Source organism: Heterodontus francisci, chromosome 6, assembly GCF_036365525.1.
Source record: "Heterodontus francisci isolate sHetFra1 chromosome 6, sHetFra1.hap1, whole genome shotgun sequence".
Lineage (NCBI taxonomy): Eukaryota > Metazoa > Chordata > Chondrichthyes > Heterodontiformes > Heterodontidae > Heterodontus > Heterodontus francisci.
Window position 1 is genome coordinate 16,276,215 of NC_090376.1, and position 24,223 is coordinate 16,300,437.

Sequence of the window (24,223 nt, forward strand, 5' to 3'; positions counted from 1 at the left end):
GGCAAACCAGGGTGCAAGTGATAACTTTAATTCTACCCCCACTCCAACCAGCACAAGTGCCATCTTGAGGCACCCTCTCGTTCTCTCACCTACAATCATCAGTGCCCACTCCTCCTGGTGGGGCTGCTAGTCGCCCAGAGCCTCAAGCACTCCCATTGGCCATCTCGACTGAGAAGTCCAGTCATCCTTAATTGGCAGGGCTCGAGTAGATGGCCTCTTAATTCGCTGCCTCCTCAAAAATTTCCTCCAGGGTCCCACCACGGATACTTCCGGGTTTCCAACTGTTAGGCAAATCCCCCACCTGCCAAGACTGAGGCACACATTATTTCACCACATGAACAAAAACTTAAAATTGCAAGTCCTGACTGGAAGAACATCTGCATAGTACCAGACAACGGTGGAACAATGGGGACTCAGCAGTTGCTTCCCCAATATACAGAAGTGGACAGACCAGTTTTCGTCACATGACCCAACTGGCTCTTGCAGAGAAATCGAACTTCCAAAGGTTTGGGAGACAGTTCCATATAAGGAACTAGTCACATGACTAACCTGCTGGGCAACCTGGGAGTTTTGTTGAATTTGAATTCACCAAGGATCAGATTGAAGCTCTGCAGTCTTGCCACATCCAGCCGTGAATGGCGGTGGACAATTAAACAACTAACTGAAGGTGACTACACAAAGATCCCCATCCTCAATGATGGGGGAGCCCAGCACATCGGTGCAAAAGAAAAGGCTGAAGCATTTGCAACAATCTTCAGCTAGAAGTGCCGAGTTGATGATCCATCTTGGTCTCCTCCTGAAGTCCCCAGCATCACAGATGCCAGAGTCAGCCAATTCAATTCACTCCATGTGATATCAAGAAACGACTGAAGGCACTGGATACTGCAAAGCCTGACAATATTCCAGCAATAGCACTGAAGACACGTGCTCCAGAGCTTGCCGCACCCCTAGCCAAGCTGTTCCAGTACAGCTACAACACTGGCATCTACCCTGCAATGTGGAAATTTGCCCAGGTATGTCCTGTACACAAAAAGCAGGACAAGTCCAACCCGGCCCATTATCACCCATCAGTCTACTCTCAATCATCAGTAAAAAGTGATGGAAGGTGTCATCAACCATGCCATCAAGCGGCACTTGCTTAGCAATAACCTGCTCAGTGACACTCAGTTTGGGTTCCACCAGGGCCACTCAGCTCCTGACCACATCAAAGCCTTGGTTCAAACATGGGCAAAAGAGCTGAACTCATGAGGTGAGGTGAGAGTGACTGCTCTCGACATCAAGGCAGCATTTGACCAAGTATGGCATCTAGGAGCCCGAGCAAAATTGAAGTCAATGGGAATCAGGGGGAAAACTCTCCATTGGTTGGAGTCATACCTAACGCAAAGAAAGATGGTTGCGGATGTTGAAGGTCAATCTTCGAAGCACCAGGACATCACTGCAGGAGTTCCTCAGGGTAGTGTCCTAGGCTCAACCATCTTCAGCTGCTTCAACAATGACTTTCTTTCAATCATAAGGTCAGAAGTGGGGATGTTTGCTGATGATTGCACAATGTTCAGCACCATTCATGACTCCTCAGACACTGAAGTCATTGTGTAGAAATGCAGCAAGACCTGGACAATATCCAGGCTTGGGCTGATAAGTGGCAAGTAACATTCGTGCCACACAAATGCCAGGCAATGACCATCTCCAACAAGAGAATGGGCAGCACAGTGGCTAGCACCGCAGCCTCACAGCTCCAGGGCACCAGGGTTCGATTCTGGGTACTGCCTGTGCGGAGTTTGCAAGTTCTCCCTGTGTCTGCGTGGGTTTTCGCCGGGTGCTCCGGTTTCCTCCCACATCCAAAGACTTGCAGGTGATAGGTAAATTGGCTGTTGTAAATTGCCCCTAGTGTAGGGAGGGGATAGGGAATATGGGATTACTGTAGGGTTAGTATAAATGGGTGGTTGTTGGTCGGCACAGACTCGGTGGGCCGAAGGGCCTGTTTCAGTGCTGTATCTCTAAAATAAAAAAAATAACCATCTCCACTTGATATTCAAAGACATTACCATTGCTGAATCCCCCACCATCAACATCCTTGGGGCCACCATTGACTAGAAATGGAACTGGGAGTAGCCATATAAATACCGTGGCTACAAGAGCAGGTCAGAGGCTAGGAACCCTGCGGTGAGTAACTCACCTCCTGACTCCCCAAATCCTGTCCACCATCTACAAGGCACAAGTCAGGAATGTGAGGAAATACTCTCCACTATCCTGGATGGTTGCAGTTCCAACACAAAAATCTCAACACCATCCAAGAAATAACAGCCTGCTTGATTGGCACCCCATTCATAAACATTCACTCCCTCCACCACTGACACAGTGGCAGCAGCGTGTACCAAATACAAGATGCACTGCAGCAACGCACCAAGGCTCCTTAGACAGCACCTTCCAAACCCGCAAGCTCTACCAACTAGGGCAGAAAATGCATGGGAACAACACCTGAAAATTCCCCTTCCAAGTCACACACCATCCTGACTTGGAACTATAATCGCCATTCCTTCACTGTTTTAGATTAGATTAGAGATACAGCACTGAAACAGGCCCTTCGGCCCACCGAGTCTGTGCCGAACATCAACCACCCATTTATACCAATCCTACACTAATCCCATATTCCTACCAAACATCCCCACCTGTCCCTATATTTCCCTACCACCTACCTATACTAGTGACAATTTATAATGGCCAATTTACCTACCAACCTGCAAGTCTTTTGGCTTGTGGTAGGAAACCGCAGCACCCGGAGGAAACCCACGCAGACACAGGGAGAACTTGCAAACTCCACACAGGCAGTACCCAGAATCGAACCCGGGTCCCTGGAGCTGTGAGGCTGCGGTGCTAACCACTGCGCCACTGTGCCGGGTCAAAATCCTGGAACTCCCTTCCCAACAGCATTGTGGGTGTAACTACCTCTCATGGACTGCAGCGGTTCAAGAAAGTAGCTCACCACCACCTTCGCGGGCAATTAGGAATTGGGCAATAAATGCTGGCTTAGCCAGCGACGCCCACATTCCATGAATGATTTTTTAAAATTAATTAGAGCAGAGAAAGCTGTGCGCTCATGGACTGAGAACATCTCCTCCCCTCTCTATCTGCCCTCATCTCTTCCCACAGAACTGAATCTTGTGAAAACATGTGAAACTCAGATAAAAAGCTTTCCCATGTGAACAAGGAGCCCAATCGTTGTCTTAAAACCAACAAAACGCAAGACCATATCTTCAACCAAGGACTACAGCGAGCTCAAGAAACAGTAAGATATTGCCTCAAATTGTTCCACTTATTTTTTCTCTGCTCTCTTCTGTCCCTATCTGCAAGTTTATATTGCATGTGCACGCTAGCGTGGGCACACACATATCCATAGGCGTGAACTGTATTAGAGTTTAAAGTTTAAGGTTTAATAAATTTAATCTTTCTTCTTTAAACCACAGAAAGCCTGTTTGTGCTTATTTCTTTGCCTTATAATTGGAAAGTCATGCAAGAAGATTCACAAAGGGGAGCTCAAAGCAGAGTGTGTTTAAACTTAAACCCTGTTACAATAAGACCAAGTCAACACAGCAAAAGACCCTTGGACACATTGCTCACCTGGTCGTAACACCGACCAGGAATTCAGCCCGCGTCTGGATCAGGACCCTGGAACTAAAATCCAGCCCAATGTCTCCTATTGCTCAGCAGCAAAAAAAACAAGAAAACATGACTGGAGACAGGATTATCCGCCACCAAGCAGTAAGTGAAAAAAAAACTGGAGTTAATAATAGCGAACTACTGATCATACAAAAAATTTCTCTCCATATGGGTACATGCCAGCCTTGACTTGATAACTATCCAGAGGCATGACTCAAGTCTGTGAGGAATCACCGCTGTAGATTTGCACCCCAATGTGTGCAGTCTGCAGCATTCCTCAAAGTGGCTATTGAGTGGGTATTGAGGGCGGCACAGTGGCGCAGTGGTTAGCACCGCAGCCTCACAGCTCCAGGGACCCGGGTTCGATTCCTGGTACTGCCTGTGTGGAGTTTGCAAGTTCTCCCTGTGTCTGCGTGGGTTTTCTCCGGGTGCTCCGGTTTCCTCCCACAAGCCAAAAGACTTGCAGGTTGATAGGTAAATTGGCCATTATAAATTGTCACTAGTATAGGTAGGTGGTAGGGAAATATAGGGACAGGTGGGGATGTTTGGTAGGAATATGGGATTAGTGTAGGATTAGTATAAATGGGTGGTTGATGTTCGGCACAGACTCGGTGGGCCGAAGGGCCTGTTTCAGTGCTGTATCTCTAATCTAATCTAAAGTACTGGTTACAATTTTGCCCGCTTAGAAGTTAACACTGACCCGATCTCAGCATAAAAAGGCCATTACTAATGAGTAAATTCTACTTGCACACTGCAAAAGTAAACCCATTTTCTAATCACTAGAGCTGGTGCAAAACTGGATTTTTTTTTTTAAGTTTATAAGTTGTTGACTTATTTCTTAAAATCTTTCAAAGGAAGCTAAATATAACAAGTGTACAACAGCAGGAAAGGAGCTGGTAGGAAGTAAAGACAGAATGAAGTCAGCTGCAGCTTTCTCAAGTTACAAATTTAAGAGTTCAAAGGTCTTGTATATGTGATTTTGTTTGTGCAGACACTCGCTAATAACATGGAATCTGTGGGAACCTTCTGTTGCAATTGTTAATATTGACACCGCTGCAGTATTTGCGGAACATGCTAGCAGCCTCTGGCGGTGCAATACTGACCTATTAAAGGACAATTTTTCTCTTCATACTTTCTTTCCTTCCTCCTCACTCCCAGACACTACAAGGGATCAGTGCACCCAATAGGCATGCCTGTCAAAGGCGTAGATCATCTAGAACTTGCTGCCCCAGGCTTTTAACTGGGGCCAAGCATATTGCTACACAGGGCAGCTGCCTGGTAGGGTCTTGACTGAGAAACAGGGGTAGCAATAAGTTGCTGAAGTTGTCTATATGGATTTTAAGAAAGCATTTGATAAAGTACCACATAAAAGGCTGGTTAACAAAATTGAGGCACATGGAAAAGGAGGGTCAGTGTCCAATTGGACGAAAAAAAAATTGGCTTAAGGACAGAAAACAGCATGCGGTGGTAAATGGCTGTTCTTCAGGCTGGAGGATGGTAGACTGTGTTCCAAAAGTCAATGCTGGGACCACTGCTTTTTTTCCATAAATAAATGATTTGGATCTTGGAAAACAGTAGAATTTCAAAATTTGCCACTCCAAGTTTGGTGTCATGGGCAATCAGTGAGAATGATACGAACCCAGGACATGGGCTAGCAGAATGGGCAGACAGGTAGCAGTTGGAATTTAATACAGACAAGTGCGAGGTGGTTCATTTTGACAGAAGGGATAGTATAAGGCAATATAGATTCAATGGTACAGTTCTAAAGAGTGTACAGGAACAGAGAGACCTGAGGGTGCAGAATATAGAGAGTGGATAACAAAGCATATGGGGTCATGGGATTCATAAATAGAAGCATACAGTACAAAAGCAGGGAAGTTATGCTGAACTTGTATAAACATACGAACATGAATTGAAACTTATTCCTCCCACAGTCTTTAAGCTACATATTCATCTCTCTAACCTTATTTACCCTATGCCAATTTACTTTTGGCTCAGGTAATAATCCAGAGTATATTGCCTTTGAGGTTCTGCTTTTTAATTTAGCCCCTAGCAGCTCATAATCCCAAAATAGAACCCCCTTCCTAGTCCTGAGACTGGTACCCACGCAGACCACAACAACTGGATCCTCCCTCTCCCACTGCAAATTCCTCTCCAGCCCTGAGCAGATGCCCCAATCCCTGGCACCAGGCAGACAACACAGCCTTTTGGACCCTCGCTCTTGGCTACAAAGAACTCACCTGATGATATACTGTCCCCCCACAACCATAACATTTCTATTTATTCCCCCAGCTCAAGTGGTTTCCTGTACCACAGTGCCATGGCCAGTTTGTTCATCCACCTTACAGCCTCTGCTCTCATCCATACAAGCTGCAAGAACCACAAACTTGTTGGACAATTGCAAGGGCTGAGGCTCCTCCACTTCTAACTTCTCAATGCCCATACTTACCACATGCATTCGCACCCTCCTGTCCCTGACCAAATCAGAAGACCCTATCCCTAAGGGGTGCGACTGCATTCTGGAACATAGTACCCAGGCGTAACCGTCCCCCTTCCTGATGCATCGTAGTGTCCTTTAGCGTGGCCTCCAGCCCCTGGACTCTGAGCCGGAGCCCTGTGGCCGTTGTGGGTGGCGGAGGAGGAGGATTATGACAGGTTTAGATAAGTTAGACAAGGAAAAACTGTACCCATTAACTGATGGTACAAGGACTAGGGGACACAGATTGAAGGTTTTGGGCAAGAGATGCAGGGGAGTGTGAAGAACTTTTTTTATGTAGCGAGTGGTAATCAACTGGAACCAGTCAGCCACGAGAGTGGTGACAGCAGAGAGTTATCAATCAATGATTTCAAAAGGAAACTGGATGGGCACTTGAAGGAAATAAACTTGTAGGGCTATGAGGATTGAACGGGGGAGTGGGACTGACTGGATTGCTCTGTGAATAGCCAGCATGGAGTCAACAGGCCGAATGGCCTCCTATGCTATAATTGACTGACTACGTAACAAGAATGTCCCAAGATACCAGTGAAGGGAAGCAAATTAAACTTCCCTAATAAAAGCAAAATACTGCGGATGCTGGAAATCTGAAATAAAAACAAGAAATGCTGGAACCTCAATCACTGACCCAGCTCCGATGAAGGGTCACTGACCCGAAATGTTAACTCTGCTTCTCTTTTCACAGATGCTGCCAGACCTGCTGAGTGGTTCCAGCATTTCTTGTTATTATTTTAAACTTCCCGAATGTTGTTTTCCTCTTTGGGACACTCCCAGGTTCTCCTTGAAACTAGTCTGCGAGGGTCCTAGTTCAATCCCACCACCAACTTCTTTGGGACACCCATTAACATAGAATAGAGAGAATAGAAAAAGGGCTGGGAACCTAGAAAAATGCAGGGATAGCAGGCCATTCAGTCCCTCAAACCCCATCCTCCATTCAATTAGATCATGGCTGATCTGTACTTCAATTTAATTTACCTTCTCCATATCCTTTGATACCTTTACCCAACAAAAATACCTCGCCTGAAAACTTCAACTTGCCCAAGATCCAGTCTTTCAGTGGAGCCAGTTCCAAGTTCGTAACCTTGTGTAAAAAGTGCTTCCTGGCGTCACTTCTGAATGACCAAGCTCTAATTTTAAGCCCGTCAGAGTTAATAATTTCCCTGTATCTATCGAATCCCCTTTTCATATTAAAGCACTGATCAGATCTCCTAACTTTCTATACTCAAGGGAAGTTTATGCAACCTATCCTCAAAGGTTAATTTCATATCCCTGGTGTCATTCTAGTAAACCAGGGCTGCATGCCTTCCAAAGCCAATATACCATCCCAGAGGTTTGACACATAAAACTTAACACAATACTCAAGACGGAGTCTGATTCAGGCTTTGTACAACAGAAGCATCACTTCCTCACTTTTGAATTCCAAACCCCTTGTGAAAGGCCACCATTCTACAAAAGTTTTTGCTTACTTCTTGTAAATGTTCACTAGCTTTTAGTGAAGACCCATCTCACCTCATTTCCATAGCAGCGCTGGGTCTCCTTCCCCATGGCCCCTCTACAGCACAGGCAGCTCACCACCTTCAAGGGCAATTAGGGCTGGGCAATAAATGTTGGCCTGGCCAACGATGCCCACAACTCCAAACCAATAAAAGACACCTGGAAACTGAGTGTTCCCCAAGCACTATGAAGAAAAAAGAATCAGCTGGTAGTTTTAGACCTGAATGCACAATTTTTATCTGATTTTTGATGTCCACATTACTGTCTCTTCAAATTGTAAAAGTGCTTACTTACCGAACCTTTTGGAAAGTAAGCTATTCATTAAATAATTTTATTTTGCAGCTCAAATTTATAGAGAAGGAAAACCTAGTCGCTATGGAGTTAAGTTCATGAACAATAGAGAGGCCGTAGCAACTGGTCAAATTTATATTACCAACTGCCAACATTACAACAGTGGCTACACTTCAAAAGTACTTCATTGGCTGTAAAACACCCAATGGTCATAAAAGACGCTATATAAATGCAAGTCTTTCTTCAATTCCAGGATTTTTTTTTTTTTTTTAAAAGAAGTGTTAAGGGTGGGGGGGGACGCGAAATTGCAATGTGTTCTTTTAAAACAACAATGATGCAGAATATAACGGGAGAGGACTCAGCAGAAACTTTTGAGTTTGAGTATACAATGCAGACCATGGTTTTAAAGATAGTCAAGAATGTCTGCACCATCAGCACCAACATGCAGTCTATTCCACCATCTTCCATTCAACAGCGAGCCAGAGCTGGGACAACATTAAAAGTAAAACTTCATAAAACGCAATTAACTGCAGCTTTAGAAATAAGTGGCCAAATTACATTCCTGCTGCATTTCTCTTGCACTGAACTGGATTAGTCAGCAATTCATGACTCATAGGATTTCATTCCACACCTAGCATGCAGTACTGATGAATCATCTCACGGGCACAATATCAAAATAATGGTACAGTAGTGTATATCAACTGACATGCACACACACGTCTACATAATTTTCATGCATATCCAGTCTCTGTACTCACCAGTGTCATTAATACCCAGTGTAGGAGCAGCTGCAGAAAAAAGATAAAGAAAGGAAAAAGCCCATTACTGTTAAGAGCGAAAGCAAGCAGTTAACACCAAAACTTTTAAGCCAAACTGATCCACTTGAGCATGAAATCGGCAGACAAACAAAAGAAACACCAAGCATCATTAAAATGGCCAAGCAGAATCAGCTGAAGCACTGAAGACCAGCTTTGTCATCTCAACATTTTAGTTGCAGTTACGCTCCTATTTACTGTGGTGACTTTCACAAGTGCAGAAAACCCTTGCCCCTCTCACCCAAGCGGCCATTGTCATAGGTGGAGCAATTTAAAAGAAAAAAGGAGAAAGTTAGCAGGTTATTTACTCCAGGAGCTTAATGTCCCAGCCAATCTTGGTTCCACTTGGCATTCATACAAACACTTTCCAGCACAATTCACTGGATAATGATCTGGATTGAGAAAGGCCTCCTGATGCCAACCGCAGAAATTCCATCGTCACTCCGATCAAATTAGTCAACTTACATCTTGAGCTGTACGACTTAAAAATGCACCAGGCATTGCCAGTGTGCCACTGGGGAAGCTATGCCAACGGCACAGCTGATTACTGCGCTACAACAGCCAGGCCACCCAACTTGCATACAAGAGGACTGACTTCTTTGAACATTAAAAATGGATCTCACAACCAATGTGCAATTTTCAAACATTTGTACTTGTTTACAATTAAAGCTAAACCAGGTCTGCCCTTTCGGGTGGGTGCAAAAGGTCCAGTGAACTACATTCAAGGAAGTGCAGAATTTTCCCAGTTCTTTCTCATCACTGGGGGGGGGGGGGGTGGGGGGGGGGAATCTTGTCACATGCAACTTACTGCTGTTTGTGGAATCTTGCTATGCAGAATTACCTGCCACATTCCCCTGCATCATAATAGCGACTGCACTCAAGAGAAGTACTCGGGGACATCTTGAGGTTGTGAAAGGCACGAAAATCCGGAGTGGAACCCCGTAGGCGGTCATGTGTCACCTTTGGCATGTTTCCGGCAGTTCCTGCAGCCATACCGGTGCCAAACGTCGTGCTCTGCACTCCTTTGGACCCCACCAGAAAGGCCGAGAGGGGGGTTTTGACGCTTGGGCAACTCTCAACCTCCATACATTCGCCCAGGCATGCGCCATGGAGAGGTCACTCCATAGTTGCCTCACAGCGACTGACACCACTGACCACCTCTAGGCGCTTACCCATTGTCTCTCGAGACAAGGAGGCCAAAGAAAGAAAGGCACGATATAAAATGCAAGTTGTTTCACATACACACCTACAAAGTGAATACAACTTCATCTGCATCACAGGAGAAGCAAGAAAGCAAATAAGAAAATGCGAAGGAGAAATAAAGAATTTGCCTTTATACCATGCTTTATGATTTCAGGATTTCGCAGAAGTACTTTGCAGCATAATCATTGTTGCAACGTACAGAGCAGCCAATTTGCACACAGTGAATCCTCTTTATTCATTCGTGGGATGAGTGTCCCTGTCAGCATTTGTTGCCCATCCCCAATTGCCTTTGGGAAGGTGGTGGTAAGCTGCCTTCTTGAATACAACTGAGTGACTGGTTAGGTCATTCCAGTGGGTCTGCAGCAGTATATAGGTCAGACCAGGCAATGACAGTAGATATCTTCCCCTAAAAAGGATATCAGTGAACCAATTGGGTTTTCGCAACAATCCTGTAGTTTCTTGGTCATCATTATGGAGACTAGTTTATTCCAGATTTATTTAATTAATTGCAATAAATTTCCAATTGCCATGGTGGGATTTGAACTCATGACTTCAAATTAACCCAGGTCTCTAATTTGCCCGTTCAGTAACAACCACTGAGCTAACACATCCTACAAAAGGGCAATCAGATATGTGACCAGATAACTCAAGTATAAAGAGGCTGATGGATTCACAGTAAGGCCTGGTTATAAAAGAATTACATATCAGAAGGATAGATGGCGTGAGCCAAAGAAAAACTGAACTCAAAATTAATGGAAAGGTAGAATGATAGTATAGCATCAAATTTTCAACACAGAAGATACACTTCTGTTTAGATGGAAATTAAGTACTTAAACCCACAAAGCAAATAAGCAAAGAAATTTAGTTTTCAGAAATCCCCACCCAACAAATGTCAGCATCAACAATAATCAAACTCAATAGGATTATTTACACATCTGCTTTCTGCTTAAAAAATACATAAACTTTTCTCTGAATTGTATTTGGTCAGACCTTTGAGCCCAACATGACTGAGCTAATATTATCTATTTCATTTTACTGCACAGAGCATGTGTGCTCATATACAGAAAGATAGCCAATGATTATGGCATACACTCAATATTATCAATCACTCCCCGAGGTTTTACTGCCAGTCAACAGGGGAAGCAGAAAAATAATGTCAATAAGATATTGGGATTAACAGCAGTAGCAAAGCTCCATAACCTCTCCTGCCATCGTCCCAGTTTTTCTTACGAGCTTGCCACGGGTCCTAATTGTGCCCTTGGAGGACCACAGTTGGGAGTACCAGTGGTAGCTCTCTAGATCTACAATAATTGAATGCCTGGCAGTGGCCAGAACCTGAGTCTCAAGAATCTGAAGAGCCCCATGAGCATCAATGAATGCAAATTATCAAATGTAAAACCAAGAAGTGGCCACATTCCTTCCAACTCGCAGATAACTTACAAAGGCCAGTCTCCCACCTTGTGTAAACTTCATTTCATCCAAAACGCACACCTTTTCCTGTTCATCCATCATAACTGACCTACATTGGCTCCAGGTTCACTGACGCCTCAAATTTATAATTTTCATCCCACTTTTCAAATCCCTCCATGGCCTCGCCACTCCCCAACTCAGCTCTACAAGTTTGCGCTCCTCCAATCCGGGCCTCTTGTACATCCCCAATTTTCATCATGCCACCAATGGCAGCGATGCTTTCAAATGCCTAGGTCCCATGCTCTGGAATTTCCCTCCTTAAAACCTACCTCTTTGACCCAGCTTTTGGTCACCTATCCTAATCTCGCTCCATGTGGTTCAGTGTCAAATGACATCCGGCAATGTTCCTGTGAAGAGCCCTGTAATGTTTTATTGCATTAAAAGGGCTCTATGAATGCAAGTTGTTGTTAGAGGATTGTGTAACAGAAGGATAAATGGCACAGGCTCAAAGGGTGCTAAACTCTAGCTTTAAATGGAAAGTTAGGATAGCATCAGATTTCAATAAAAATCAGAAGCCAAAAATTATTGCATATAGATGGAAATAATCACTTAAAACCACAAAGCAAACAAAAATGGAAAATGTAGGACTGTCAAAGCATCGTTTGAAAGTGTGCACTGCCAAGGAAATCAAAAGTTCAGATAGAAATTAGTCTAATGAGAAATAGAGAAGGAGACAATTTCCCCTCCTAATACCTCAGAATCCCAAGCCAAGGGAGGTGGTGGGGAGGAAGCAAAATAAATATCCAAATAGGGGCAGATAACAGAATCTGCTTAGGCTGTAGTCCTGCCACAAGTGAAATCGCCTACCAACATACACTGCCTAGGTTTACACATTTAAAGATTGTCCACTTGGTCAAGCATCTGAAAACTGCCAGTAGCACACCAATAAGAGTCAAAGTTAGAAATGTTAATGCTCTAATTGTAAGGCACTCAAAATGACATTGGAAAATTAACAAGTGAACAGTTAAACAGCAAGAAAATGTATCAGAGTTGTGGCATGCCCTGCTGGGGATGGGATGGTAGACCAGGAGGTTTGTATGTTCTGCTTGTAATTCTTTTATTAACAAGCTCCTAATCATCACCATGCCACCAGGGAGAGGTGCGAAGGCACATTCCCCCAGAGTGTAAAAAAGGTTATTCTCCCAAAAGTATTCCATAATACCTACAAGAAATAAGTATTCTTCCCCCAATTACCCCCACCCCCAGGAGAACTGAGGATGGAGCAAAGGCCCACTGCAGCACATCAAGGCTGCACTGAGCACAAGAGGAGAAAAAAAATCAGATGGCAACAACTTTCATTTATATAGCCCCTTCAACACAAAGGAACATTTGTTTTGATTTTAGTTTCTTAAAAGCTCTCACCCTCTATGAGTCATCCAAGATGTAGATTAAACCAGGCTTACTTCATCTGTGCTCAGGAGTCTTAGCATGAAGCTATAAAATTCTTTTGACTTTTCCAATCTTTTCTTCCTACTCAGTTCTCCCAAATTTCTCTTCTCTCCAAATACATATTTTTGTGCTTCTTGCCCCAATTTTCTCTCCTGAATGTACAATTACTACACTACTGTTCCATTAGGTTGTTCACAATACTTCAGTGCCTCATCCAAGTGACAATCCTCCCTGTAGGAGCCTAGAGAATGTACAGCTTGGCTATTTGGCATCAGAACCAAGCTGATGCATAGTAATATTTTCCAGCAACATGCAGCAATAGCCTCTTACCATCCATCCTCCAAAATAAAAACAGGGCAAGTGGCTACATCCATTGTAGGGTCTGCCTCCTTACAGCAGGGTCAGATGCTGAGGAATCGAGTTGGTACCCCCTCCCCTCCAATCCCACCACCTCCCCAGCTTACTTACATCAGCTAAAGTAGCACTGGATGAAGCTTCAGAAACTTCGGTCTCAATTGCCCACCCGAGCGAAAATCAACTCAGCTGCAGTTCTGATCAGCTCAGGATTTTATATTTTTAAAGTTGCAGCAGTCTCCCCCATGTGCCTCCCACTTTATTTGTATCCAGCTACAATGGCTTTTCAATCATTAAAAAAATTCCACCATCAATTGTTAATTGAAGTGCTTCTGGCATGAAGCTATTCATTCTCAGTAAGAGACAGCCCATCTCTGTGGCATGGGTTGTTTTTAAGCTGTCTCATTACATTGTCTTCAGATAATGAGCATGAAATATTTCATCCAACCATGAAGCTTAACCAAGAGAGCAGCTTTCTCCTTTTCGGAGGTTTTGTTATTGCAGAAATGAGACAAGCAAACGTTTTGAATGGTATTTATTGCTTTGTTGGAGTGGGGGTGATGTGGAAAGAATAAGGAGTGTAAAATGGTGGTGCTTGGTGATGGGACTGAATGAATTGCCAGCTTCAAACAGGTCTGTAAACAATGGTAGTGACTGTTGCTAGATTAAAGACAACATAATCTTCCTACAAAACAATGCAGTCAGGGTACAATTTGCACATGGTAATCTTAAATTTAAAGTTTCTTTTAAAATTATAAACTTGGTGTTTGTTAGACAGCACAGTAATGGAATGCAAAGATAACCCCACCCAACTTATTTTCTCCACTGCAAACCATCTCCTTAAGCTCCTCTCTCACCAACAAGCATGAAGAGCTGATAGACTTCTTTGCCACTAAGTTTGAGACCATCTGATCAGCTTCCTCTGCCATTTCCCTCCCTTCCCCTAGCCCACCAGGCCAAACTTGCCCTAAAGTGCCTCCCTGCACTAGCATCATTCTTTAGTTTCTCTCCCATTTCCCCTCTTGCCCTGTTCCCAACAAACTTCCAACTCCAACTTCCCTTCCTGGTTCCCATGTTAGCTGATATTGTTAAACAGTCCTGTTTTCAGGTACCGATTCCCTCCTTCAAATCTGCCATCACCAACTCTCTCTCCAAAAATCAATCCTGGACTCCACTACCCTGGCAAAGTATTGCCCCATCTGCAATCTCTCTTTCCTCACCAAAGTCCTTCAGCACGTGTCGCCTCCCAAATTCGTGCCCATCTTTCCCGCGACTCCACATTTAAATCCCTCCAAATCAAGTTTTCGTCTCTCCCACAGCACCGAAATGGCTCCCATATTCATAAATGACATTCTGTGAGACTGTAGCAAAAGGTAAGCCATCATTCGCAACCTGTCAACCTGTCTGTAGTCTTTGATACAGTTGATCACACCATCTTCCTCCAATACCTCTCCACGATTGTCCAGTTGCATGGGACTGCACCTATCTGCTTTCATTCAGCTGCAATAGTTTATCTCCCCATTCCTGCACCAAAACATCTGATGTCTCCCCCACCCCCCAAAAGATTTATCCTTGGCTCCGACCTATTTCTCAGTCTTGCTACCTTTTGACAACATCTGAAAATATAGACTCAGTTTTCACATGTACACTGACGACACCCACCAGCAATTCTCTCAACCCCTTCACTGTCGCTAAATTATCAGATTGATTTTCCAACATCCAATGCTAGATGCGCAGAAATTTCATCCAATTAAATATTGGGAAGACTGAAGCCATTGTGTTCAGTCCCTGCTACAAAATGCTCTTCTCGAGCCACTGCTCCATCCCTCTCCCTAGCAACTGAGGCTGAACCAGACTCTTGCACAACTTTGGCGTCATATTTGACCCGATGAGCTTCTGACCACATGTCCGTGCCATCCCTAAGACTGCCTATTTGCACCTCCGTTTCATTGTCTGACTCTGCCCTGCCTCAGCTCATCTGCTGCTGAAACCCTCATCCATGCCTTTGTTACCTCTAAACTTGAGCATTCCAATGCCCTCCTGGCTGGCCTTGCACATTCTGCTGCCAATGCCCTTACTCACACCAAGTTCCATTCACCCATCCACCCTGTGCTCACCCACCTACATTGGATCCCAGTCAAGTAATGTCTTGATTTTAGTATTCTCATCCTGGTTTTCAATTCCCACCATGGCTTTGCCCCTCCCCATCTCCCTAATCACCTCCAGCCCTACCATCCTCAGAGATATCAGCGTTCCTCTAATTCTGGCCTCTTGCACATCCCTGATGCCAAGGCCCCAAGCTCTGGAATTCTCTCCCTAATCCCCTCCACCTCACTTTCCTCCTTTGAGATGCTCCTTAAAACCCACCTCCTTGACCAAGCTGTTGGTCAGCGTCCCAATATCTCATGTGGCTCATCACTAAATTTTGTTAACACTCCTGCAAAGTGCCTTGGGACATATATTATGTTAAAGGTGCTACATAAATATAAGTTGTTGCTGTTTTGATTGTTGGCAAGTTAAGCAAAGATGCCTCAAATCATTGAAAATAATTTCCTTTTGCATGTCTGTTTTTGCTAGGTTCCAAATTACACTTGAAGGCTGGGGTTTATGCTCTGCCTTCAGCAATATGCACACTTCTTGCTCTCCAAAGTTAAAATAGGTGAATTGTGAACTGTCAAGCACACAAAATGGATATAAACCCTGACCAAAAACCGTCTCTAATGAAGTCATAGATCTTCAGTGTGTCCTTAATATTTTCTTCAATCTTAACTAGAGTTATGGGTAGAGTTCTGACTCCTGCTTTAACAGCTGGCAGCAAATGTAAAAGGCTACCAGCTTTCAGCTCAATTCTGTTCTTTTTGTAAGCAGGCTGATATCTCAGGGGAATCTGTGGGTGGAATAGCAACAGTTAAGAGTAACTGTACACCTACAAGTCTCACTCTAGTGCTACCATGCATCTTTGTCAGTGGTGTGGTTGCACCACTGATTCCTGAAGCATAGACTTACACAGGCAAAAGCAACTCCCAAAAGAATGCAATATATGTCACTACCATATACTGTACACCTCACAGGGCAATGTTGGCATCATCACTGACAATGCATGCCCCAACACTGACATGCTAGTGGCATTAATCTCTTAACAGTCCTTAGATCTGCACACAGTGAAAATTCACAACATTCCTAACTGGATTGCTTTCTGGTCCAGGAGCACAAAGTTTCCCGTTTTCCTAGAATTTTTTATACACAAAACGCCTGAATAGTTGTAACAATAAAAACAGAAAGCCAACAGAACTAAGAGTTACCATCATTCAAAAGTTGACATCTATTGTTCTGTGTTACAGAACAAAGATTGTTGCACTGATGACTATGCTGCCATTGTTTTCTTGTGGGGGTGAAATGCCCAGGAAGGCGCAAATTATCAAGGTTCTTCCAACTCTCAGCAACGAGTGCATTCCATTTTCAACCACTCAACACCACCCCCTCGCCCCCAATACATGCTGCTAACTCTTCCGCCTGGCAATTTTAAGTGTTGCTATAGTTGCTAGTTCAATTCCCACTGTGGAAGCTAGGGAACTTTTTCATTTAGTTAATTAAATAATTCTGAAATTTCAAAAATGCTAGCATTAGTAATGGTAACCATGAAACTGCCAGATTGCCTTAAAAATCCATCTCGCAAGGAAATCCGCCAGCCCTATCTGGTGTGATGCGTGTGACTCCAAACCCACAGAAATGTGGTCGATACTTAAATGCCCTCTGAAATGGCCTAGTCAGCCACTCGGGTATGTAGCGATGGGTAATAAAAGCTGGCCTTGCCACTGCCACCCACATCCTGTGAATGAATTTATTTTTTTTTTTTAAAAAAGGCCACTTTCACCATCACTGGTTTGCACAGACCTTAATCAGTAAATGGACAAAGTTGCACATGCAGTTGTTGTGAAGTAGAACTAGTGACGATAGAAATTGCCACGTTGTACAGTGAAGTAATCTATATGGCACTCAATCGCAAATCAAAATATGGGGGGAGAGAGAAATTGGGATTAAAAAGAGAAGAGCTGCCATGACTGAAATTGTAGAGCCAGCTCAATGATTTAAGTGGTATAAAACCACTTTAAGGAGGAGTGCTCAAGGTGGCAAAAGCAATTTTTCTTGCTCTTTTGCTATTCATACTAACAGTTAGGTGCCTATAAACAATATATGACACACTTGCAGAAAGTCCTGTTATTAATCTTCCTTTGGCAATAACAACTTCATGCTCTGTTCCTACAAATGTAGCTCAGAGATGGCGCTAAAATAGCTGTGTGCTGTGTCAATAGAAAAACATCCATTCTCAGCACATGGAATTCTTCTCCTCAATGCCATATAAAGTGCTTAAGGTTTTAAAGTTAATGCATCGGTTCTAAAAAAAAAATTACAAATGAACAGGCAATAGTATTAGTTTGTCCAAAAGACAAAGGCTTACACATTTCAGAGTGTTATAGGGCATGAAAACTACACAAATATTTTAAAACAAAGACATGGTGAGAAAATACTTTGTGAAAGCATGTATAAATCCTTCTACAAAAGGAAATCAAGGCACAAGAATTGATGTTTGCCTGGTTACTGGAATAAACCAAGGGTCAGTTCAGTTGTAATTCCCGGAGGAGGCTTAACCTTGGTTTTCCTTAACTCCTCTCCCTTGACTAAATTTTCACCTCCAAACATATGCCATTTAACCGAGACTGATGCTAAGCGACAAAAATGCAGATCAGAACCCTTGGGTTCATATGCCGCAATCCATCTTAAGTAAAACGAAAGCTTATGCTATAGACATAAAGACCATATGGTTTAGAATATATACACAAGCTGCTACCCACTCAAAATTCTTCCCAAAAAGTTAGTTATTTTTACATTTTCCCCAACACTTAAAGCATGGAAGAAATGACTATTGCCCGAAGCTTCTTCATGGTTCGCACAATTCAGTTGGTCATGGGATTCTTTATATCCTCTGAAATCTCCAAGGGAGGATTGTATAAAATGTCCCCAACAGCTCACACTTATATAGCACCTTCAACAGAGGGGCAAAACCAAGAGTGAGCAGAAAGTGGAGGTTACCAAATCATAGAATCATAGGAGGTTTACGGCACAGAAAGGGGCCACTTGGCCCATCATGTCTGTGCTGGCCGAAAAGCAATCCACCCAGTCTAACCCCATCTTCCAGCATTTGGCCCATATCCAAAGATGTGGATTTTGAGGAAGCTCTTGAATGGACAGAAATATAGTCAGGCAATGGGTTTTAGAGAATTCTGAAGTGCAGTGTCGCAATGCTAAGGGCCCTGCCACCAAAAGGTGTGGTTGGCATCCTTCTATCTACAAAAGATGATGGACATGCAAAGATGTCTTCTCTTGGTGCACCTTTGCTGATGGCTGTGAAGCCCAATCCTTGACAGACAAGTTCTGCCACAAGTGCTGCATGTGAAGCTGCCAAGTGACAGAGTTGTTTTTGACATTGGCGCTTGTTGCCAAGCTGCTGTAGCAACTGTTCCTGTGGACTGGTGTGCACTACCACAATGATGTGTTGCATTTTTCCTCTTTCATCAGCTGGTGACTCCCAAGTGCAATAGTCGACATTTAGGGCCTTCATGTCACGCTTGCAAGCACCTTTGAAGTGGAACTTTGGGCGCCCCACTGTTGTCTGTCCCCGGCTACCTCACCATCCAGAAGGTGCTTAAGTACGCAACCATCTTCCATCCCTCAGACCCGACAGATCCACCAAAACTGCCTCTGTCTCATCAGTTTCTTCCATGACAACATGCATTGTGCAGTTTGATGACTCCACTACCAACAGCTTTGGAGTGAAGAATTGAGTAAAATAGGGTTGTGTCCTAGCCCCCCACATTGTTTGGCATCTTCTTCTCCATGCTCCTGACCTTTGCCTTCCCTGCAGATATAGGAGTCTACTTGCACACTAGGTCAGACAACAAGCTCTACAATTTATCACGGCTGAAAGCAAAGACAAAACCACATTGCGTCCTGATCAGAGAATTCCTCTACACTAATGATGCTGCGCTAGTCACTCACGTGTAAACTCAGCTACAAAGACTCATGGACTGTCTATCCCATGCCTGTATGTCGTTCATCTCAACTATAAGCCAACAAAGGTGTAGAAAAGACACATTAAGGGTGCGGGAGTCAAGCTGAGGAATAAGGTGGAGCCACTAAGAAAAACCAAGCAAGTGCAGGAAGCCTATGCCCTGTCCCCAAAGTCAACTTAAGTAAGTCAAAAAAAAACTTACACTCTGCACTAAAGTCGGTCTTTGCCCATTCCAATCCACAGCCCTGTGTTTACACTGTAACTGCTTATTAGAACCCTCATGGATAGCCAGACATTCATGCAACTTTCTGATCATTTCCATCACTTTTGTGTGAACACTCTTGTGGAGCTGCACAATACTCCAATTGTGATCTCATCACTGAACTACACAGCTTGCAATATCTTGTTTCAAAATGCAGCCACATACCCTCCAAGTGCTACCTTGAAGATATTTTATTGCTAATGAAGGGCTCAAAACAATATTGTACAATCAACTTTCAAAATTCTTCTGCATCAATTACTAAGGGACATCACTATCATGTACACTTTTCATATTCAAACAGATGTTTATTCCAGGTGGATCCAAAATTGGCTCAGTGATAGGAAACAAAGGGTAGTAGTCAACGGATGTTTTTGCAAATGGAAAGCGGTTTCCAGTGGCATTCCACGGGGTTCAGTATTGGGTCCCTTGCTGTTTGCGCTATATATTAATGATTTGGACTTAAATGTGGGAGGCATCAGGAAATTTGCTGATGACACAAAAAATGGCCGTGTCGTTGATAGTGAAGAGGATAGCTGTAGACTCCAGCATTATATCAATGGTTTGGTTGAGTGAGCGGAAAGGGGCAAATGGAATTCAATCCAGAGAAGTGCAAGGTAATGCACTTGGCGAGGGAATACACGATAAGTGGGAGGATACGTAGAGGGGTAGAAGTGACAGAACTTGGAGCGCACGTCCACAGGTCCCTGAAGGTGGCAGGACAGGTAGACAAAGTGATGAAGGCGGCATATGGAATGCTTTCCTTTATTGGTTGAGGTATAGAATACAAAAGCAGGGATGTAATGCTGGAACTATATAAAACGCTGGTTAGACCACAGTTGGAGTATTGCTTACAGTTCCAGTCAACACATTACAGGAAGGATATAATTGCTCTGGAAAGAGTACAGAAGAGATTTACAAGAATGTTGCCAGGGCTTCAAAGTTGCAGCTATGAAGATTGGATAGGCTAGGATTGTTTTCCTTAGAACAGAGGTGGCTGAGGGGTGACTTAATTGAGTACAAAATTATAAGGGGCTTAGATACAGTGGACAGGAAGGACCCGTTTCCCCTAGCAGAGAGATTAATTACCAGGGGCACAGATTTAAGGTGACTGATAGAAGGATTAGAGGGGACATAAGGAAAAACTTTTTCACCCAGAGGGTGGTAGGTGCCTGGAATTCACTGCCAGGAATGGTGGTGGAGACAGAAACCCTCAATTCTTTTAAAAAGGTACCTGGATATACATCTGAAGTGCTGTAACCTGCAATGCTATGGACCAGGTGCTGGAAGGTGGAATTAGATTGGGCAGCTAGTTTTTTCAGCCAGCAGGGACACAATGGGCTGAATGGCCTCCTTCTGCGCCATAATTTTCTATGGTTCCGTGTTAAAACCAATCTGCATTCCTAGACCATCCATTTAACTGATCCAGTTTCTTCTGAACACTTAACAGCAACCTACATAAAAGCATTAATAGTGGGGACAGAATAACAGGTCCTGCAAAAATCCCATGGTCACAGACAGCTTTTCATTGCAAAAATACTTTTCCAACTGAATCATCTGATTTTTTTTGTTAATTCTAAGTGCCCAACCCGCACATGGAACATTACCAAATTGCTTACGAATTGTAGTAGCAACTCATGAAACATGTCACAACAACATGGATTTGGGAATAACCATTCCTGTGACTTTAGACTTGAGGCATAGATTGACAGCATCCTGTAAAAGTACTCAAATATTTTTTCCAATGTTAGGTAAATACTCTGTGGATTCATACCTAGATTTCAATTTATCTGGTTTGGAATGGGCTGTATTTTTTTGAGAGTGGCGAACTGGCAATATTTTTTAAATGGTAAACTGATCAAATAATATTTCCAGATTATGCATTATGCAATTAGCAAAGCATATGGGATCTTGCACTTCATAAATTGAGGCACTGAGTACAAAAGTAGGGAGAGTATGCTGAACCTTTATAAAGCTCTGGTTAGGCCATAACTCTAGAATTGTGTCCAGTTCTGGTCACCACACTACAGGAAGGATGTGAGGGTCCTTGAGAGGAAATTTACCAGAATAGTTCCAGGGATGAGCAATTTTAGCTACAAGCTTAGGTTGAGAAACTGGAGTTGTTCCCCTTTGAGCAAAGAAAATTTGACAGATGTAGAAGATCATGACAGGTTTAGACAAGGTAAAGAAAGAAAATAGCTGATGGTACAAGGACTAAGGGACACATTTAAGATTTTGGGCAAGAGATGCAGAGGGGATGTGAGGAAGGATTTAAAAAAAAAAACCCCAAGTGGTAATGACCTGGAACTCCCCGTCTACGAGGGGGTGAAAATGGAGACAATGAATGATTTCAAAGGGAAACTGGATGGGCACTTGAGGGAAACAAACTTGCAGGGCTACAGGGATCGAGCGGGGAAATGGGACTGATCAGATTACTGTACAGAGAAGGCCAAGTGGTTTTCTCCTGTGCTGTAATGATACTATAACTCTTCTGTAATGTGGAAACATTTTATAATTTTTTTTGCATACAAAGCAATGTTCAGAACCCAAATAATCCCATCACTTATCGAAAAGAAATGGTAACTATAGTCATGCATCACCCAGTTTTAAAATGGCAATAACTCCAGGGAAAATCGAGTAGCCAAATTTTTAAAAGTATATATTCTTACAATATGGGAATAACTAGCAAGGTCAATATTTATTTCCCATCCCTATTTGCCAAGGTTATGGCAACAGAGTAGCTTCAGAGGACAGTTGAGACTGAACCACACTGCTGTGGGACTAGTCACATAGACCGAACAGCTTCCTTCTCCAAAAAGATTTGTGAACTATTAGGATTTTTTTTATTGGCATTATATTTTAAATTTTCATATTTATTTATTTATTTTTTAAATCGAATTCAAATTCCTGAACTATGGTCAGGTCATGTTCTCTGGATTAGCCCAGGCCTCTGGATTACTAGTCATTACATAACCACAATTCAATTCAAAATGCATTTGGCAGAGGCTTATTTGGCCACAGAAAACAGCATTAAAATACCCAAGCTGCAGAAAGTTATTAAGTCCAGAGTAAGGCCAGATACTGGAAAGCAGAATATCTAGTGTCACATCAAAGTGTGTGTATGTATTTGATTGTGGTTCCAGATTGTAGCAGCTGAATATCTTCCATTTCATTTATTTTTTAAAACCAGACAGGTCTGTGAACATAACCTTCACCACATGGATTGCAGCAGTTCAAGGCCGCAGCCCACCACCACCTTCTCAGAAGGCAGCTAGAGATGGGCAATGAATGCTGACCTTGCCTGTGACACCCACACCCTGAGAATAAATTTTACATAGAGATAAATAAACCCACAGTGGTTAAAAAATGGTAGCATCCATTAAATAACTTTTTTCATGAAGCACGTGCCTGTGGTGTCTTTGGGGTGGGTTTGGAAATAGTGAAAACTTTGAGGGGGGATAAAGTAGTGTTGCATTTTTTTTTAAAAAAACAAGGCGTTGGCACTATGACTGAATAGGAAGGATGTGCTCCATGGGTCTACTGTATCTTCTCTAGGGTGAGCTTCATACCATTATTCACAGCTCTGCACAAATTCCTGCGTGAAAACAAGTTCACAAAAGAGAAAATCCATCATATAGACTCCCCACCTCAAAGAAAGAAAACTAGAATTACACAGACATTGAGATGGTTTCAGTCAGGGGAAAAAGCACAAAAAAAAAGTTGAATTTTTCTTTCTTAGTTGACATAAACCCTGTAGATCTCACACAGAAGCTCAGATGTGAACTTCATTTCTCTTCACCAGTCCAGACCAAGCATGCCTGTTGATGAATTGGAAAACTTAACACAAAACATAAAGGGAGCAATGCGTAAAACCGGTGAAGGTTTAGGAGGGAGGGAAAATGAATTGAAGATGAATTCCTTTCAGAGACATTGGATCAAACCCGCCCAGAAGTGCTACATGACTTTTAAAAATAAACACACAACATAAACACTCGGCTAGAGAACACAAAGAAAATCTTACCTTTTGTTCCAACAAAGGCGAAAGCCAAACCGATGAAGAGGACAGTTCTTGAAAGCAACATGGTTTCCTAAAGTTTTGTTCTAAACAAAAGAAGTTTCCGCTCTTGCGCAGGTAAGCAAAACTAAATAACTTTACTTCTTACTCAGAGACACGAATACTTCTGAGAATTTTTTTGATGCAAAACACCTATTCATAGAATGACTCGCGCCTGCTCCGATTCACACGCCAGTGAAATGAAGTTGCTCAAAGAGCACTCTTGCGAGGTGAGTCACCAGCTCCTGTCAATACATTTGACTGACAGCCTGCTTCTCCATTGAGAGACGGCCAATTCTCACCGTTTGGCCAATCGTTGGCTCGATTGGTTGGAAGGGGCGCGGCAGCCCGGCAGAGAGGGCGGGATCTCAAGTGGCTGTGCTTTTTTGGATAGCATTCAGACCCCACCCTGATTGCTCTAAAAGTTCATGTCACTCATATGTAAGTATACAGTGAAAGGCAAGTAGCAGGAATTCTGAACTGCATCCCCTGCCAAAACAAAATTAAATAGGACCAGGAGGAGTCCATTCAGCCCCTCAAGCCTGTTCCACCATTCAATTAAATCAAGGCTGATTTGTATCTTAACTCCATCTACCCACTTTGGTTCATTAACCCTTAACGCCCTGCGGAATAAGGATCAATCAATACAAGAGCAAAGATACTGGAAATCTGA

At 43.2% G+C, this 24,223-nt stretch overlaps 1 protein-coding gene across 2 annotated transcripts in view; it reads right to left on the reverse strand.

The window, feature by feature from the left end:
• Positions 1-23,788, reverse strand: part of cd99 (CD99 molecule) — an 85,318-nt gene extending 61,530 nt beyond the window's left edge. The window contains exons 1-2 of one of the 2 annotated variants that reach the window (XM_068033167.1): positions 23,518-23,788; positions 8,695-8,724 (exon numbers count right to left, since the gene is read on the reverse strand). In XM_068033167.1, coding sequence (XP_067889268.1) covers positions 8,695-8,724; positions 23,518-23,578 — 91 coding nt within the window. In that variant the 5' untranslated portion in view covers positions 23,579-23,788. The remainder of the gene's footprint in view (positions 1-8,694; positions 8,725-23,517) is intronic. The other variant, XM_068033168.1, reaches the window with a different exon arrangement.
• Positions 23,789-24,223: the final 435 nt, after the last annotated feature.